General features: G+C 38.5%; 1 protein-coding gene across 4 annotated transcripts in view; it reads left to right on the top strand.

The window, feature by feature from the left end:
• Positions 1-20,681, top strand: part of slc8a1b (solute carrier family 8 member 1b) — a 170,866-nt gene that overhangs the window by 1,588 nt on the left and 148,597 nt on the right. For 2 of the 4 annotated variants that reach the window (XM_079833075.1, XM_079833077.1), the window contains exon 2: positions 309-2,155. In XM_079833075.1, coding sequence (XP_079689201.1) covers positions 336-2,155 — 1,820 coding nt within the window. In that variant the 5' untranslated portion in view covers positions 309-335. The remainder of the gene's footprint in view (positions 1-308; positions 2,156-20,681) is intronic. The other 2 variants (XM_079833076.1, XM_079833078.1) reach the window with 1 other exon arrangement.

Below are 20,681 nucleotides of genomic sequence, written 5' to 3'. Positions count from 1 at the left end.
GGCTTAAGGGAGCATCTGGATTTGTTTATGCATTTTGTTGAAATGAACCTGATGATTGAATTCATAAACAAATTTGACAAATGGATACTCGAGTCCAGATGCTCCAGAATAATTTTGACCTAACTTTTCTGGAACATGGCTTAAAATGTCAGACTTCAATCAGTGTGAGACTTCCCATAATATAGCAACCATTTTTGACACGTATGCCGGTGCTTGTTGGTGATCAGTGTCCTAGTTTCATTTCAATAGTTGGTTAATCTATTTTTCTCCATTTTTCTCTTCTCTCTCCTTTTCTCTTTCTATTATAGCAGAAGTTTGTCATCGAGTAAGGAACGATGAGGCTTCGTGAGACCTCCCCACGCCTCTTCCTGAGCTTTCAGTGTCTAGTCGTCTTGGTGATACTGCTCTTTAACGTCCACCATGTGACAGCAGAACATGCTCCGGACCACAGCCAGGATCATAGTTCTCCTGCCAACAAGTCTTTGTCCTGTGGTGGGACTGTCACATGCGCAGCTGGAGTCATCCTTCCGGTGTGGGAACCCCCAAACCCTTCCTTTGGGGACAAGGTTGCCCGGGCCACGGTTTACTTTGTGGCACTTGTATACATGTTTCTGGGAGTTTCGATTATTGCTGACCGCTTCATGGCATCCATCGAGGTTATCACCTCTCAGGAAAAGGAGATCACCATTAAGAAACCCAATGGCGAAACGACCACCACGACTGTACGCATCTGGAACGAAACGGTGTCCAACCTCACCCTCATGGCTCTGGGGTCTTCTGCTCCTGAGATTCTGCTCTCGGTCATTGAAGTGTGCGGCCATAACTTTGAAGCTGGTGACCTCGGACCCTCTACCATCGTCGGCAGTGCAGCTTTCAACATGTTCGTCATTATCGGAATCTGTGTCTATGTGGTGCCCGACGGAGAGCTTCGCAAAGTGAAACACCTGCGTGTTTTCTTTGTCACTGCCACTTGGAGCATCTTCGCCTACTTGTGGCTATACTTGATCTTGGCTGTTATCTCGCCGGGCATTGTCCAGGTGTGGGAGGGTCTTCTCACTCTTTTCTTCTTTCCTATTTGCGTGGTCTTCGCTTGGATTGCCGATCGCCGGCTCCTGTTTTACAAGTACGTTTACAAGCGCTACCGAGCCGGCAAGCACCGGGGCATGATCATTGAGATGGAGGGGGACCGTCCTCTGCCATCCAAGGTGGATATCGAGATGGACGGGAAGATGCTGAACTCTCATGCAGTGGACTTCTTGGATGGAACTCTGGCTTTGGAACTGGAGGACAAAGACCTAGATGAGGAGGAAGCGAGACGTGAAATGGCAAAGATCTTGAAGGAACTGAAGCAGAAACATCCGGATAAAGAGGTGGAGCAGTTGATTGAACTTGCTAATTACCAGGTGCTCAGCCAGCAGCAGAAGAGCCGTGCGTTCTACCGATGCCAGGCGACCCGCTTGATGACTGGAGCAGGTAACATTCTAAAGAAGCATGCGGCGGACCAGGCTCGTAAAGCAGTGAGCATGCACGAGGTGCGCAGTGACACTGGAGAGAATGACCCGATTTCGAAGATCTTTTTTGACCCTGGCTCTTACCAGTGCCTGGAAAACTGCGGAACTGTGGCGGTGAATGTGCTTCGGCGTGGAGGCGATCTCAACCAGACCGTGTCGGTGGAATTCCGCACGGAAGACGGAACTGCAAATGCCGGCTCAGACTACGAATTCACTGAAGGCACTGTCGTTTTCAAGCCAGGTGAGACGCAGAAGGAGATCCGAGTTGGAATTATTGATGATGACATTTTTGAAGAGGACGAGAACTTCCTTATCCACCTCAGCAATGTCCGTGTGCTTCATGAGGGTGATGAGCCAGAGACCACTGAGGCCAATCACGTGGAGACCATCGCAACACTCGGTGCGCCCTCCACAGCAACAGTCACCATCTTTGACGATGACCATGCCGGAATCTTCACATTCGAAGAGTCAGTCACCCACATTAGTGAGAGTGTGGGAGTCATGGAAGTGAAGGTCCTGCGTACGTCTGGCGCCCGTGGGGTGGTGTCGCTGCCGTATAAAACCATTGAGGGAACTGCCCGTGGAGGAGGAGAGGACTTTGAAGACTCCCATGGTGTTCTGGAGTTCCAAAACGACGAAATCTTGTAAGTCATAGTCTCATATTTACAGATTTGGGTTCCTGTCCTGACGAGTCACTCCTAAAATATCACTGTTAAGAAGAACCATTTTAGAACTTTTATTCAAATCTGGATTTCATTTATATTAGTATAGTGTCCTGTCAGAACAGGAATGTCATGCATGTAAGATGTTTTTGAATTGTTTGTGGCTGATGGAGCGGCATGCTTGATGCTTAGTATTTTGCTGTGTGACGTCCTTGTGATGTCACTACGATATCAGAAGCATTGTGTGCAAAGATCAGCCGATGGAGGTTGTCATCAAAAAGAAACTCCCCAGATCTACTTCTCATCTTCTCCTTTTCTCCATCTTTTCATGTATCTTTCATTCACAATTCTCTAGATTTTAGCCTCAAAGCCTGATTTCTCAGAGTCAGTGTGAATGATGATGATAATTGTAATATTCCGTTTGGCAGATGTTTTGTTTCCTGTTTATTTATTAATTATTGTATTTATTGACTGCTTGGTGTAGTGTTTGTGTAATGTTTAATAAGGCTGCTTTTTGCTTTTGACTACAACCTTTGACTCAAGTTTTTCCTTTCTGGAGATGATGCATGCATGCGTGTAGCTTATGCCATGACTATATTCCCTGTTGAAAAAATGTGGTCTCCTATCCTGGTCAAGCATGTTTGTTGTCTGGATTGGGGGGGGTGGGTTCCAGCTGGGCACCCAGCTAAACACCATCTTGTCCAGGCCGAGAGACCAGCAACCAAACCACCAAAGACCAGTAAACCAGGCTGGTTTAGTCTATTTTTTTCAACAGTGTGTGCCCAGGTTTCTTGTGTCATACAAATCCCATAGATTTGCCATTCTGACATCATTACAACACCAATTTTCTAGGCTACAGATCATAGTTTTGTTGTTTGCTGACAAGCTGTTGCTTGACATGAGAGGGAAGCCTCAAAGCTATCTCTAACATGTGTCCTGCACCTGAGCAAAGGTTATTGAAAGTGAATAATCAGCACATCTGTATAAGATGTACAGTAAAACAGAAAACTGTCTATCTGTCCTGGTATACAAGGGCGTTAGGCAAGCACAGTGACCGATTGTAACAGGGCCGTGTATATTTTAACCAGATTCAAAGCAGATGTTGAGGGTCAGACTTTCAGGGGCCTGTTGGCCTGGTGCATACTTTCCATAGAGTAAAGCTGTGCGCGCCTTTTTAAGTGGATTTTAATAACACTCCTGTAATGAAATGATGAAGGGACAAGGGGGTGTGTCCTGCACTGGTCTGTAGACAGGATTGTGGCCGCTTTAGTCTCACATTCAAGAACTCAGATGTCTTGATTTCCTTCGGATCTTAAAAATTTCCCGAACGTATAATTAGAACATTATCTCAGCATTCTGGAATATGAGTGTGGAACAAGGTTGGAATGCAGGGTTACCTCACTGTGCAGGACCGTGATTCATTGCACTTTCTGGGCCTTTTTGGAACTGTTTGGACGCTCTGTTTACTAAATACAGCCCTGTGAAAATGATTAGCTCCAAAACAGTGTTTGACTCTGCTCAGAAACATTCTGGATGTCAGTGAAAGATGAATGGACTGCCAAACTCTCCTTTTACTGCCAAACTGTTAACTTCATAGATGTGCTTGCGGACACACTACTTTTTATTTTCCTTTCGGGATTGTGTGGTCTCACTGTCACACACAGTACATCATCTAGATTGAAACTCGTGTGGTTAATATCAGTTCAATATGCCCTTTTTTGTGGTGCCTTTTGGGTCGAATGGTTGTGTTTTAGTGGTATGAAGGTATCATGGGATGTTAAGAAGTATAGGCCAGATCTTAAAGAAGGAGACAAGGCTGTGAAGCACCATCGTGCTGCGATGCCCTTGAACACAACCCAGATGCAAGGAAGAATGGATTGCTCTGGAAAAGAGAAAGAAGAAAAAAAGTTAAAGGGAATGAGAAAATAGATGATCTACATCCCAGAGCCAGAGGCAAACTCCACCCTAATTTCAGTGTCACAGTTTGTAAAAGGAACACAGAACTAAAGTTTGAGCTCCTTGCAGACCTGTAGTTTCTTTACTCCCTAGTGGATTATTCTGAGAGTCAGGAGCGCTGGCATTAACTGATAAGCAGATTTCCACAGAGCAAGAGCACTTGTCAATCACAGAGTTCTACAAATCCCTCGATCCTTGTGGGGGTGTTTATGAAATATTTGGACTATTGATTATTCTTCCAGCTCCCAATAAATATATTGTCCTGCAGATTTTCCCATGAAATAATCAGCAAATTTAGAAAAAAATTACAAATTAAGTCTGCAAATGAGTGCGTTTATAAAATCAGGGTTGTGGTAAATTGTATGTCTTTTTATGTTTTTGCTTGTAATGATTTTTGCTTTCCAAATCAGTTCCTTCATTTTATTCCTTAATGTATCCTTAATTCTTAATTTTTGGAGGGTATTTGAATTTGAGGTAGCAAATACAAGGCAGACTTAATTTAAATTCTACTTGGATGGATGGATGGATGGATGGATGGATGGATGGATGGATGGATGGATGGATGGATGGATGGATGGATGGATGGATGGATGGATGGATGGATGGATGGATGGATGGATGGATGGATGGATGGATGGATGGATGGATGGATGGATGGATGGATGGATGGATGGATAGATAGATAGATAGATAGATAGATAGATAGATAGATAGATAGATAGATAGATAGATAGATAGATAGATAGATAGATAGATAGATAGAACTCATGTAGACTACTGGATGTGAATTCTTTAATTCTAAATTTTGCATAACCCTGGTTTCCCTGTATTCATTTCCAGATCTCACTTAAAAAAAATTGGCCAAACAAAAAAATATAGCGCGCACACAACCACAGTGCACGATGCCAGGTACTGGGGTGGCAAGAAGAGTCATGCCAATGCTTGTACATATGTTGTTTGCAGGTTTGCACATGGTCTTCCAGTTGTGTGTGTGTGTGTGTGTGTGTGTGTGTGTGTGTGTGTGTGTGTGTGTGTGTGTGTGTGTGTGTGTGTGTGTGTGTGTGTGTGTGTGTGTGTGTGTGTGTGTGTGTGTGTGTGTGTGTGTGTGTGTGTGTGTGTGTGTGTGTGTAACCGATGTCATTTTGAAGCAGCCATTGCTAAGATGTCCTTAAAGGGTTAGTTCACCCAAAAATGAAAATTCTGTCATTAATTACTCACCCTCATGTCGTTCGACACCTGTAAGACCTCCGTTCATCTTCGGAACACAAATGAAGATATTTTTGTTGAAAGCTGATGGCTGAGAAAGGCCTCAGATAGGCCTCCATTGGCATTCAGTACATTTACACTCCCAAGACCCATAAAAGGCACTAAACGTTGTTACAAAGTCCATCTCACCACAGTGACTCTACAATAATTTTACGATGCGACGACAATAGTTTTTGTGCAAAAAAAAAAAATCAAAATAACACCTTTATCAAACTTGTTCTTGTCTTCCGTGTGTGCCTCCACGACACATGCGCGAGAATATGACGCAGATCCGGCATTCGGACACATGACCCAGAAGCGATTTGTTTACAAGCAGAGGAAGACGCACCGTGTCTAAGCTGTTGAATTCTACATTGATCGTGCTTTAGGTCTCGGCGTAGTTCTCAAAATGGGGTTAAAGTGTGCATTTCATGGATTCCCCGAACCCCGGCGCTACGTCATATTCTCGCGCATGCGTCGTGGAGGCACACACGGAAGACAAGAAGAGGTTGAATAAAGTCGTTATTTTGATTTTTTTTTTTCGCACAAAAACTATTGTCGTCGCATCGTAAGATTATTGTAGAGTCACTGTGGTGAGATGGACTTTGTAACAACGTTTTAAGTGCCTTTTATGGGTCTTGGGAGTGTAAATGTACTGAATGCCAATGGAGGCCTATCTGAAGCCTTTCTCAGCCATCAGCTTTCAACAAAAATATCTTCATTTGTGTTCCGAAGATGAACGGAGGTCTTACGGGTGTCTAACGACATGAGGGTGAGTAATTAATGACAGAATTTTCATTTTTGGGTGAACTAACCCTTCAAAATCAGCTTTAGATCAGGTAAAGCAGTCTTTTTTATGGGATTATGTGTGTGTAAATACAAAAACTGTGCAGGTGTACGTTATAAAACGGTATGACAAATGACATCTGTATCTGTATCTGACAACTTGATCATCAGATTGTCCCGCTGGACAGACTCCGAATGAGATGAAAGACGAAATAAATAAAGGCAAACATAAGGGAGAGTGAAATGTGTTAAGAACTAGCTAATGAAGAAATACAACACAAAGTATGAGAGAGTAGCTGTGTTTATAAGCCTTTGAGCTGCCTACACAGAGAGCATTTTAGGCATCACAGACTATAATGTCCAAAAAGTGCTGTGCATTAACTGCATTGTATTTTTATAAATGTATATTATAAAAATAGAAAATGTAGGCTAGTTTTAATTTTATATTGATTTTAGAATTATATAATTAGTTTTTTTCAATGCCAATTAGTGCCAAACAGCACTTGATGCATCACATGCTAGCTAGTGTCCATCTCTCTGTGCTTGTCACAAAAACTTAAAGACATTGTTATTTTGACCCTCATATATCCATTTTGGTGGAGGTTTTATGTTTTGGAGAACAAAAAACGAAAAAGGTTTTCGTAGATTAACTTCTGATGGTAAAATTTTGTAGGAAATAAATAAATAAATTGTATTTATTTATATATATATATATATATATATATATATATAGTGCAGAATTATTAGGCACGTTGATTTTCTGATCATATTTTTTTTTCCAGGCACATTTGACCAATTCCAAACCACAGTAATCCTAATAACTACTATTGATTTAGTATTTAATAATGTATAAGTGATATATAATTGTTCATGAAGGCTGGAAATGAAAATCACCTTATATTCAGGTGTGCAGAATTATTAGGCATGTTTTCTTTTACAGATAAATTGAGCCAAAAAAGAGATTTAACTCAGACTGAAAAGTCAAAAATTATTAAATGCCCATGAGAAGGATGCAATACTAATGCAATACTAGACATTGCAGTTAAGGCATGACCATTGGACAGTGAAATGCTCGTTGGGTCAGCAGGATCTGACAAAAACAGGTGGTGAAGAAAAGACACCTGTTAACTGCAAAAGAATTAAGAATTAAGCTGAAGAATTAAGGGTGAAACCATCAGGAACCCTTTAGTCTCCAGCGCCACCATTTTCCAAAGCTGCAACCTACCTGGAGTCTCCAGAAGTGCAAGGTGTCAGGATCTCAGAGACTTCTGTTAGGTAAAGAATCCTAAAAAATGACCCCCACTAAATAAGAATCACAAGCTGAAGTGTTGTAAAATACATGAAACCTGCATTTTTATAGGCTTTATAGGTTTTATAGGTTGAGAGTGACTCTTGAAGGACCAGCACCACATCCTCTAGCACCACTGTTTGAAGAATTCATCTTCCAGAATCTGGCAGTACTTTTTGGGAGTTCATTTTAGTCCATCCTGAAGTCCGTTTTGCAGAGATGGACTAAAAATGAACTCCCAAAACGTACTGCCAGATTCTGGAAGATGAATTCTTCAAACAGTGGTACTAGAGGATGTGGTGCTGGTCCTTCAAGAGTCACTCTCAACCTATCTGTCCATAAAGCCTATAAAAAAACCTTCTTCATGTATTTTACAACACTTCAGCTTGTGATTCTTATTTAGTGGGGGTCATTTTTTAGGATTCTTTACCTAACTGAAGTCTCTGAGATCCTGACACCTTGAACTTCTGGAGACTCCAGGTAGGTTGCAGCTTTAGAAAATGGTGGCAAAAAGGGTTCCTGATGGTTTCACCCTTAATTCTTCACCTTAATTCTTAATTCTTCACCTTAATTCGTAATTCTTTTGCAGTTAACAGGTGTCTTTTCTTCACCACATGTTTTTGTCTGACCCTGCTGACCCAACGAGCATTTCACTGTCCAATGGTCACTCCTTAACTGCAATGTCTAGTATTGCATTAGTATTGCATCCTTCTCATGGACATTTAATACTTTTTGACTTTTCAGTCTGAGTTAAATCTCTTTTTTGGCTCAATTTATCTGTAAAAGAAAACATGCCTAATAATTCTGCACACCTGAATATAAGGTGATTTTCATTTCCAGCCTTCATGAACAATTATATATCACTTATACATTATTAAATACTAAATCAATAGTAGTTATTAGGATTACTGTGGTTTGGAATTGGTCAAATGTGCCTGGAAAAAAAATATGATCAGAAAATCAACGTGCCTAATAATTCTGCACTCCCTGTATATATATATATATATATATATATATATATATATATAAAATATACAGTGAGGAAAATAAGTATTTGAACACCCTGCTCTTTTGCAAGTTCTCCCACTTAGAAATCATGGAGGGGTCTGAAATTGTCATCGTAGGTGCATGTCCACTGTGAGAGACTTAATAAAAAAAAAATAATCCAGAAATCACAATGTATGATTTTTTAACTATTTATTTGTATGATACAGCTGCAAATAAGTATTTGAACACCTGAGAAAATCAATGTTAATATTTGGTACAGTAGCCTTTGTTTGCAATTACAGAGGTCAAACGTTTCCTGTAGTTTTTCACCAGGTTTGCACACACTGCAGGAGGGATTTTGGCCCACTCCTCCACACAGATCTTCTCTAGATCAGTCAGGTTTCTGGCCTGTCGCTGAGAAACACGGAGTTTGAGCTCCCTCCAAAGATTCTCTTATTGGGTTTAGGTCTGGAGACTGGCTAGGCCACGCCAGAACCTTGATATGCTTCTTACAGAGCCACTCCTTGGTTATCCTGGCTGTGTGCTTCGGGTCATTGTCATGTTGGAAGACCCAGCCTCGACCCATTTTCAATGCTCTAACTGAGGGAAGGAGGTTGTTCCCCAAAATCTCGCAATACATGGCCCCGGTCATCCTCTCCTTAATACAGTGCAGTCGCCCTGTCCCATGTGCAGAAAAACACCCCCAAAGCATGATGCTACCACCCCCATGCTTCACAGTAGGGATGGTGTTCTTGGGATGTACTCATCATTCTTCTTCCTCCAAACACGTTTAGTGGAATTATTACCAAAAAGTTCTATTTTGGTCTCATCTGACCACATGACTTTCTCCCATGACTCCTCTGGATCATCCAAATGGTCATTGGCAAACTTAAAACGGGCCTGGACATGTGCTGGTTTAAGCAGGGGAACCTTCCGTGCCATGCATGATTTCAAACCATGACGTCTTAGTGTATTATCAACAGTAACCTTGGAAACGGTGGTCCCAGCTCTTTTCAGGTCATTGACCAGCTCCTCCCGTGTAGTTCTGGGCTGATTTCTCACCTTTCTTAGGATCATTGAGACCCCACGAGGTGAGATCTTGCATGGAGCCCCAGCCCGAGGGAGATTGACAGTCATGTTTAGCTTCTTCCATTTTCTAATGATTGCTCCAACAGTGGACCTTTTTTCACCAAGCTGCTTGGCAATTTCCCTGTAGCCCTTTCCAGCCTTGTGGAGGTGTACAATTTTGTCTCTAGTTTCTTTGGACAGCTCTTTGGTCTTGGCCATGTTAGTAGTTGGATTCTTACTGATTGTATGGGGTGGACAGGTGTCTTTATGCAGCTAACGACCTCAAACAGGTGCATCTAATTTAGGATAATAAATGGAGTGGAGGTGGCCATTTTAAAGGCAGACTAACAGGTCTTTGAGGGTCAGAATTCTAGCTGATAGACAGGTGTTCAAATACTTATTTGCAGCTGTATCATACAAATAAATAGTAAAAAAAAATCATACATTGTGATTTCTGGATTTTTTTTTTAGATTATGTCTCTCACAGTGGACATGCACCTACGATGACAATTTCAGACCCCTCCATGATCTCTAAGTGGGAGAACTTGCAAAATAGCAGGGTGTTCAAATACTTATTTTCCTCACTGTATATTACACACACAATATATATATATATATATTCTCCAATTCCATCTAACCTAATACTGGATAAATGGCAAGTAACTGTAGACTCTGTATAGTTTATTCATCTGCCAAAGCCATTTGGTGCTTGGTAAATGCCAATTTTCAAATCTGGCAATAAATTAAGAAAAATGAAGTAAAAAGATGAAGAGAGCAACAGATTCAGAGAGAGAGAGAGAGAGAGAGAGAGAGAGAGAGGGAATTAATGAGAAAGGCAAAGAGAGAGACACAGGGTCAGTTTTGAAGTGTTAATCTTCTCTGTCTCATTAGAGCCAATAACAGCTGCAGGAAACAGCATAACTAGAACATTCACACTACACATACAGGCCACACGCAGTTAGACACAAGCTTGCACACAATGCCTGCAGCCACTGACCCCATGGCAGGGGCCCTTCTCGTGACATTATGAGTAACATGTATTTTGGTTAAATCTGGTTAGATTTTAGAGCGACCATTATCATAGACTTTTTAATGCTACACAGACTGAGAAATAATAACTGCCTTATAAACTGTCCATATGATGCGGAGACTCCAAGGGAAATAGTTTTTTTTTAAAAAGCCTGCACATGCTATCAATGAAGAAAAAAAAAAAAGCGAGATAAAATTGCACCTCTTTAGTAATGCTTCACAGACAAAATATGTATGACTATGGGTTGCCAGATCTGCACATCAAAATTAAAATTCAAGCAGGAAAACTGTGGACTTGGCAACATTTAACGTTCATTGTTCTATATATTAAAATAATTCTATATATTAAAATAATATTATATATATATATATATATATATATATATATATATATATATATATATATATATATATATATATATATATATATATATATATATATATATATATATATATATATATATATATATATATATATATATATATATATATATATATATATATATATATATATATATATATATATATATATATATTCACTTTCTTGAGGTTAATTTTGTTTTATTTTTACAATATTCTATTTTTAAGATTTTTTTTGTTGGCTTTTTTTTTACTTTTCAAGATTTTTTTTTTTTAAATGTGTATTTTTGTATAAATATTTTGTTCTCTTGTTTTTATTTATTCATTTATGTAACTAAATGCTCTTCCGCATGAAACTGCTGTTGACTTGCTGTAGCCCACCAGATTTAACTTTCTAAATAATAAAAATCTCACAAGGGCAAAATAAATGATCAACAATAATATTCTACAAACACTAGTGCATGACGTCTCATTGGTTTGTGAACGGGGCCTCAAGATTTTCTTGTTGTTTTTAACACAATGCAGTAACACATCCACACTCTAGACATGCTTGCACACACTTATTAGCACTTTTAAAGCACAAAATTATTTTAAAGGCTATATTAACTGTCTCATGATTGACAATTAGGAATGGTATTATTCAGTTAAACGTTGCAGGAAAAATATTTTTATATTATTTTCCATAAACTGTTGGAGCAAAGAAAAAAATTCCACTTCACCTGGAAGTTTCATGCATTCATTTGAAATCTATTATGATATTTAAAAGTAATGAGTGTAGCTGATTGCTGTTCTTAATGACGTGTAAAGCTTGTAATATGTTACTGTGTATAATAGCACTCCATTAAATATTAATAATGAACCCCCCAGTATTAGCCAAGATTTCAAATTGGTCTCCTCAAATCGTTTCTTGCTTTCTTAGTCTCTCTCCTGCTGTCTTTTGGCATCTGTCTCTCTCTCTCTCTGTCTCTTTTTCTCACTCTGACAGTGGCATGAAAAATGTTACATTCTGGGCAGAGACTGTGCGTCTGTAATGAGAGGGTTATTAACAGTGATGTTTCAATTAGCACACAAGCTTCCTGTGCAGGTGGGAAGGGAGTGTTTCTGTCAGATATCCTGAACCCTCACTCACCCCGAGAGCTAAGTCAAGCCTCACTAATGAATACCCCGACTCACTGTCACTGTCTCACTCGCTCCAGTCCCCTTTCAGTGCTTTCTGCCTTGATTTCTTTCTTGCTTTCTATCACTCCTTCTAATACTTAGGGGTTAGGGATTTGAACCTATCACTAAGAATCAAAAGCCACATCTGGAGATCAGATACATCATGTAAATGTACTAGAAATTAGCTTTAATATGGTTAAAATGTACACAAGTTAAATTAAGTATGATATATGATATGATATGATGTATGCTATATGATATGATTTTTTCCCACTAAGTTCACTGATATAGCCGTCATCCATGCACAAATTAAAGGGTTAGTTCACCCAAAAATTAAAAAATCTGTCATTAATTACTCACCCTCATGTTGTTCCAAACCCGTAAGACCATCGTTCATCTTCGGACCACAGATTAATATATTTTTGATGAAATCTGAGAGCTCTCTGAACCATCCATAGACAGCAATATAATTAACACTTTTTGGGTAAACTAATAGAATTACTAGATGTAGATGTCACACTTCGGGGAACTATAGAAACTTTTATTTTCTCATAAATCTGACTTTTTCCTTGCAATTCTGACTTCTCAGAATTGTGAAATATAAACTTGCTACTGCACATTATAAAGTTCATATCTGAGGGGAAAAAACGCAATATATCAGAATAGCGAGATGTAAAAAGTTAGAATTGTGAGATGAAAAAGTACCTTTTTATTTTTTTATTCAGTAGCAGAAACAACTTTAGGCCTATACTTTGTCATGTGTTTCTTTTTCATTATTGTGATTGAGAGACCCAAAGTTTGTCTTCCATCGTGTCTTTACTGTTCTGTTCTATACATTTTATAATATTCACGTGGGGTTTGCGGTTTTAAATTTCCGGTTTTAGCTGAGTGGGCGTGGTCTTAAAGGAAGTGCTAATGGGAGCGCTCATTTTAGCTATTTATGGAAATGTTTGTGTAAATGTATGTGTTGGTTTTATCTGTCCTATTTATTGCATTTATCAATTTGTTTTAACTCTTAATAATCTTGTGTATTATTTATGAATCATGGCATGACAAGAGTTAATTTTACAAAAATGGCATGTTCCAATTAGCAAGCGGGAAATGTATGTGTTTTTAAGGCAGCTGTCCTTAGCTGAAGGGAGAATAGGTGGATGGATCGTGGTTTTGAGGAATAGTGAACAAGGTTATTGCACTCCTGGAGCACGCTGAAACTCTGGCCTCAATAGTTTATAAGGGGAGTTGGTACTGTTTTAGTACCTAACAGTTCTAGGAGTTCTAGCAGTCTAGTTTTAGACTGTTTTATTGATAGCCAGTTTTATTTCTCTTAACCATATTTATTTGCACATTTTGCACAACTGCTTTAATAAACACCTTTTTGGACTAAAAAATTGCTCCCGTTTTTACATCATGGTGTGGTTTCTCCTGGTGACCGCTCGGGTCCCTATCACTTTATCATGTTTTTTACTATTCTCTCTTATTTTTCAGTTAATTTTATGTGTTGCATGTCTAAGAGAAAAAGTAAGAGGGTGAATGTTTATGGTTGTTACTGTGTGTGTGTGTGTGTGTGTGTGTGTGTGTGTGTGTGTGTGTGTGTGTGTGTGTGTGTGTGTGTGTGTGTGTGTGTGTGTGTGTGTGTGTGTGTGTGTGTGTGTGTGTGTGTGTGTGTGTGTGTGTGTGTGTGTGTGTGTGTGTGTGTGTGTGTGTGTGTGTGTGTGTGTGTGTGTGTGTGTGTGTGTGTGTGTGCGCGCTTGTTATGGGTCACGCTGAAGTGAGTTCATTCTCACTGAGGCGAGTGAGAAGGTAATAGGGGATTGGATAAATGAGAAAATGAGAAGCGGAGAAGGCGGTGGAATGTTTGTTGTATTTCAGCTTCCCTGGCAGGCGCTGACCTAACAGGTGAGGATTACTTCTGCCAAAACACTGCTATTACTATTTACTGTAACCAGAGAACACACACATACTTTGTGTGTGTGTGTGTGTGTGTTATTTCCCCTTTAGAGTTTCTCCTTTTTGACCTAAAATATTACCGAAGAATATTAGCGGGAGCCACACAGATAGACACAAAGCACATGTTTTATTTGGTTTCCTGTGCTGGGAGATAATTGATTTACAGAAGTAGTTTCATATAGAGTAGGACGCGTTACACCACTTTGTGTCTCTCTCTCTTTCTTTATCCTACCTGAGCCCTGTTTAGATGTTTTATGTTCATACACGACAAGGCCTATACAGATTTCCGCATGAATTGGAACGCCCATTATTCATGCATATGCCAGTTACTATTTTGTTTGTTTATGAAATATTTTGGCAAATTTTAATATTTTTTTCAGTTACCAATACAAGCACAATACTATCAGCTGCATTTAATGCATTTTACCATGTTTTAATAACAGAATCCTGAATGTATAAAATCCTGCAGATATTTGCTCAAAATCGGTGCAGAGAATGTGGAAATAGTCTGTAGACTCAGTATAGGCAAACATAAGGAATGAAATCACTCCTTCATCCAGTCACTCAGAATGAATGTGTCTGGATTAAAAAGGAAATGGTTAAAGGGTGTATATAATGGAAAATAGGCTTTTACTTGCTCTGGTGAAATTTCAGAGTTTGATGTACTACATAAACATACACTAAAGCTCAGTTCGTACAGGACCAGTTTTCTTCCCTGAGGTGGTCAAGTAAATCCGCAAAAAAAAAATATTTTAATCAAACGTTCGTTTTTCACCTGCTGAATCTCTGTAAATATAGCAATACAGCAAATTACAGTTTTTTTTGGCTTACTCACCTCTGAATAAAGGATAGAAAAGTCTGTGGTCGTAGTAAATTATCTTTCTCAAAACACTTCTCAATTATTTTGATCTGCGTTGAATAATGTAAATAAAGCTACATTTGTTGTCACGCTGCCTGGTGCATCTTCATTACAGAATTACGTGTTTTTGCCAACTTTCTAATTAAAATAAAACCCCCATCTTTGTAAAAATAAATCTAGTATTAGTATAGAATTATAATACTATAATGCTATAGTATACTATATGTATACTATACATATAATTCTGCATGATATATATATATATATATATATATATATATATATATATATATATATATATATATATATATATATATATATATATATATATATATATATATATATATATATATATATATATATATATATATATATATATATATATTCAAAATGAAAAAAAAAATCTTCTTGTTTTTCACAAAAGAAAGTCATACAGGTTTAGAATGACATGAAGGTGTGTAAAGGATGACCGTTTTCTTTTTGGGCAATCTATCCCATTAATACCAACCCATCCGGATCACTACATGAAATGACAGATGTCCTTAATATGTTAGGCTAATAATTGTATTCTTTTCACATGCTAAGAGATTAGCCAATCATTACAGAAGTTCTTTGCACATAGAGGTCTTGAATCTACAGTACAAAAAAACTGCTTGAGGTAGAGAACGAGTGGAAAATATTCATAAAAACCTAAATTATGGTGCAAGAAACCTTTAGTAAACATAAGTTGAATTTAGAGGAAAAATATATAAAATGCCAGATATGAGATATGACCCCTTTAAATCCAGAGCTGTGCAATAATGCTCAGTGAGTTAGTGTGTTTGTCTATATGTATATGGAAAAGATGAAGTTTTGTAAACTGAACTTACAAAAAAAATCATCACTAAGCAACAGATCACAAATGAGGAAAGAGAAACTTAGCTCTGAGATGGAGGCAGAGAGGGGTGCTGTATAAATGAGCTGTGCGAGTGGAAACATTGGCATGGTTCTCTTTAAAGATTAGTGGAGCAGGAAAATCCTGCTGCCGGTGGAGACCGATCCCCCGGGATTAGATCAATTTTACACACCTTTACTAGACTTATGACACACACACTTAAACTCACAAAGTCTGAGCTATCATACTTCTTTGGAGTTGGCCTTTCGCCTTCTGCAGTGGAACTTTTAAGCTTCTGATCTTTCTTCTGTGACTTTTTCACAGGATTAAAACTTCCCGAACTAATCTAGGGTGGCCTGCAGGTCCCGTTCCTTTCCAAACAAATCCAGGCTCGGTTGGATGCTGCACATTTTATAGTGAGGTTCCCCAGGTTGGGCTGAAAGTGAGGGCGATTCCTCTGGACGACACCAATGATTTGCTGAATGTCAATTCACACTCTGGCCTGGGGCGAACGTAGGAGCATTAATGCTTATTAGCTCTCTGAAACGGAGGTTATTAAATGTCTCGGGTTCGGTAATGAGCTAAGCTTTAGATTCATGATGTTGAAACAAGCAGAAGAAGCAATCCATCCTCATTATAGAAGAAGAAAGGCAAGAGGAGTAGAAACAAATGACAGAGAGGGAAAGGAGAAATAGAGAGAGAAAAAAAGAATGTTCTTGTTTGTTTTAGATTCTTATTTGTGTGGTATTTTACACTTTTTCTTCTTCTTTTTTGGTTGGATTTCAACTGTTAGTTCAGTCTTTTGGAAATGTCAAAAACACTCACACAGTCCAGCAACGCACAAGTTATTTTGTAATTTCATGTGTATGTCTGTGGGTGATTCTTAGTTTTCATTACTTGAAATGTGGAAAATGTATACTTTTATCATTATCTATCTAGAAAAAAATCTGATGGCCTTTTTTAAGTGGATTTTTGCTTTAATGAGAGATTGCAAGGATCTTTGGTCGATAGTGATCACAGTGACAAAAAATAAATAACACGTTAGCCAGCAATCGAGTCAGATTTTTGAAAATATTGTATCTGAATTACTTATCTCAATTACTAATTGATTTGGTAATGACAACTAATAAAAACTGCTCTCAGATAGACAACTAAATCTAAAAATCACATTTCTGATCTTCAAACTGTCACATACACTAATACCATTCAAACGTTTGGGGGTTGATAAGATTTGTAAATGTTTTTGAAAGGCTGCATTTAATTGATAATATATTCTATTTTAAAATGTAATTTATTTCTGAAATGGCAAAGCTGCATTTTCAGCATCATTACTCCAGTCTTCAGTGTCACATGATCCTTTAGAAATCATTCGAATATGCTGATTTGGCATTTAATAAACACTTCTTACCATTATGCTGCTTATTACAGTATTTTTGTGGAAACCGTGATGCACGTTTTCACGATTCTTTGATTAAATAGTTTAAAAGAACAACATTTAATTGAAATATATATATTTTTGATAATATAAACCCCTTTACTGTCACTTTTGATCCATTTCATTTTAATACATCCTTGCTGAATAAAAAGCTTTCTTCAAAAAAGTCTCACCAACCCCAAACTTTTGAACAGTAGTATTAGTGTATACTAATACTAATTGTACGCACAAATTTCAGTCTGAAAGTCAGAAATATTTTAAAGTGTGAAATATAATTTTCCTGATGCTTTTTATAATTTTTTTTATAGAGTGGGAGTTGAAAAGTCTGACAAGGCCCAGAATAGAGGCATTCTGTCCTTTAAAAACTTTAAATGAACGTCTTTAAAATGAGGAAAAGGCAATCAAAGTAACACAATAAAAAGTTAAATGCTATTTTAATCTATCCTTTATAACTATCTACATCGGGGTTTTTTTCCTCTTTCCGTATCTTTTTTTTTTTCATTCTAGAAGTTCCTAGTTCCCTATAAGTGAGGAATCACACATATAGAAGAGTAAGAGAAGAGAAATGAGTCTGTGTGAGAGAGGTGACAGCTGATAATCTCCTAATCCTGCTGAGTCATGTTATGAGGGCAGTTTTGTTTGTAATCCGCTGACAGGAATTTAGCCCTCTCGGAGGTCCAGCTATCCCATACCTCCCCCCTTGTTTATGGCATTGTGTTGAGCATGTTTCACCTCTTCAGGATGTATAATTTTCAAAGCCGGCAGATGGAGACGTGCTGAGATGTTTTTTTTTTTCTTCTCAACACAAAAGACTTCATGGATTGGCTTGGTCCAGGGAGGCAGAGATAATAACACTTGTCCTAGTTATCAGCGCTGTGCTGAGGGAGAAATCAATCACATACACCGTTTAAATTAATCAAACTCTTTTCATCTGATGTATTGTATTTTGTGAAAAGTCAGTCTGTCTGCCTGTGGCGGGTGTTTTACTGTGGTCAAATGAATCTTTTACCTTCCTAAATAGTATTCGAAATTAGAATTAGTGCGTCCCAATTCGTGGTATGTTGAAATGAGTATTCCAAAGTTACCCGAATGGTCTACTTTTTTCCGGTTAGAACCCGGTGCAGATCCGTGCACACTCTGACAGCCAATATAACCCACAACCTATTGCAAGTTGGACGATGATTCGATTAGAACTACACTAACACGGATAAACAGTGTTAAACTACAAAGACGGCGGGCGGAAATGAAGGGGTTTGAGTGATTCATTTTCAGTATCTTCTCTAGACAAAAATATATTTATTCAATGTTATCCACTTTATATTTAATCTGCAACAGCATTGTGAATTTTTGTAATGATACGTTTGGCCATTAACTTTTAAATGCATCGTTATATTTAAATTGCAAACACATGAGGAGACTCTCCGCATGAAAGACGAGTGGCAGATCAACTTGCTACTATATTTCTCTCCGAAACAGTAGGAAATTTAAATTAAATTGAATTTGGAGGATTTTAACTGTGACAACACCATTTACAGGGCAGTTGCATGTAAATAAGCGACAGAGCTGCAAATTTATTTTTATTTTTTCTCAGAAGAAAGTAGGTCCTACAGATTTGGAATGACATAAGTGTGAGTAATTGATGACAGAATTTTCATTTTTGGGTGAACCTTTCCTTTTAGAGGAAGTGATAAACTCAAACTAGTTCTTGGAATGTGAAGTCCTTCCGTTTGTGTTTGTGGTCTTGCATAGTTATTTTTTTTTTGGGGGACAATATAGTCCTCAGAAGTTAGAAAAAAATGTAATTAGGAGTGTTTGGAAAACCTGTTTGGTAAAACTGTTTGGAAACACTTTTGCAGTTCAGTAGTGGAAATGACACACTTCCCCTTTAAAATTTTTAATAGTCCTCATTTAAATAGCAAGGTAAACGTCCATCTATATAATTTATGTATGAAAAAACATTTAAACTGTTAGATAAATAGCAAGTGTGTCATAAATACAAAATATTGTTTCCAAACTTAAATTGGCTATACTTAATGTTGGCTGTATAAACCTGAAGAAGAACATTTTCAATTAAAAATTATTTGTATAAGCAATTTTCAGAATAAATGTATGTACGCAACTTACATACTGCGTTAAGAATACTGCCTTACAACCCCCAGTAAGCAAGATAAAGGGACTGTAGTGAGAAAAACTCACCAGAAAAATACAAAGCAAACATATACAATTCTGGAAAGTATGTATACAGCAAGAAAGGAGAGAAACATTTAGAAATGAAAAGGTTAGAATGTTTGGTAGACTTTATCAATTTGTGCTTTGTCTTTTCTGGGGACCCCTTAGAACCTTCTGGAGGACCCCTGGGGGTCCCCAGACCTCAGTTTGAAAACCCTTGTTCTAGAGGATTCAAGACGATGTGCTGTGCCATTGCATTATTCATCCACCCTTTGAGTTGTACTCCTATGGTAATCGAACAGAAGCACAGTGAAAAACTTGATGATGTACGGTCACCTCACACTATAGACTGTAAAAAAATATGGACGTAGTGTCCGTGACATCACCCATTGGATTCTGAAGAGTAGTTTTGAAGTGTAATGTTTGGTCAAGCTGGCCGTTGCCATCTTGTCAACGCGTCACTCCTAGATAATAGAAAATGTGCAAAGAGGCGGGATGTGGGTGGAGCTGAGGTGACGCGATGGCTAACAGACAGCAGATAAATGGCTATTCACTTGTCACTCCCTGGCCACGGCCTTAACTATGCAGAACTTTAAAGTCCCATGGCATGAAATTTTCATTTAATGAGGTATTTCAACATTAATATGAGTTCCCCTAGCCTGAATATTGTCCCCAAGTGGATAGAAATGTTGATCGGTGTAAAACCGAGTTCTGGCTGTCTTTCTCTGCCTTTGAGAAAATGACAGGCCAGACGAGCCAATCCTGAAGTCTCCTGGTTTGACGTCCAAGCAGGAACGGTTACCTCCCTTTCCTCCGCCCAGAGAATCTGGCACACCCATGCAAACGCTATATTATTGTCCTCGGCTTGTGAAGGAGTGAACGCTGGCAGTTTCTCAGTGTTTGGATGGAAGTCTTTTTTCAGTTCCTTCTGATCTGTGATCAGTGATTTCTTATGTGTAGCTAATTATTTATTATTCGTGCACACACTGCGGCTTCTGTCTCTCCAGACAGAATGGTGTTTTCGTGTTTTCTATCTTGTGAGTCAGTGTTTTTGTACGTCCTTGTCGCGTCTATCTGTTCTTAAATGTGCATACAGTCGGGAGTTTCTGCTAAACATCGGCAGAGCCACATCTTTAGAGATAAACCTCACGCACGCCGAAGCTCGGCCTTCAACATTCCCGACCCCCAGTACTGCATCTGGCCCACAGCGGAGGCACCAAACGCGGCGTGAGATTAAGCAGAAGGGGGGTAAGCGTGAGGGTATCCGGCTAGGCTAGCCAGCTTTCCCCACAATAAACTGGATTACATTCGATTACTGCTGTTGTGTCTTTGTTTGCGCTGTGTAAG

Source organism: Gobio gobio (genome assembly GCF_949357685.1).
Source record: "Gobio gobio genome assembly, chromosome: 13".
Taxonomy (NCBI): Eukaryota; Metazoa; Chordata; class Actinopteri; order Cypriniformes; family Gobionidae; genus Gobio; species Gobio gobio.
The sequence above is the reverse complement of the archived record's forward strand: the minus strand, read 5'-3'. Positions and strand labels throughout refer to the sequence as shown.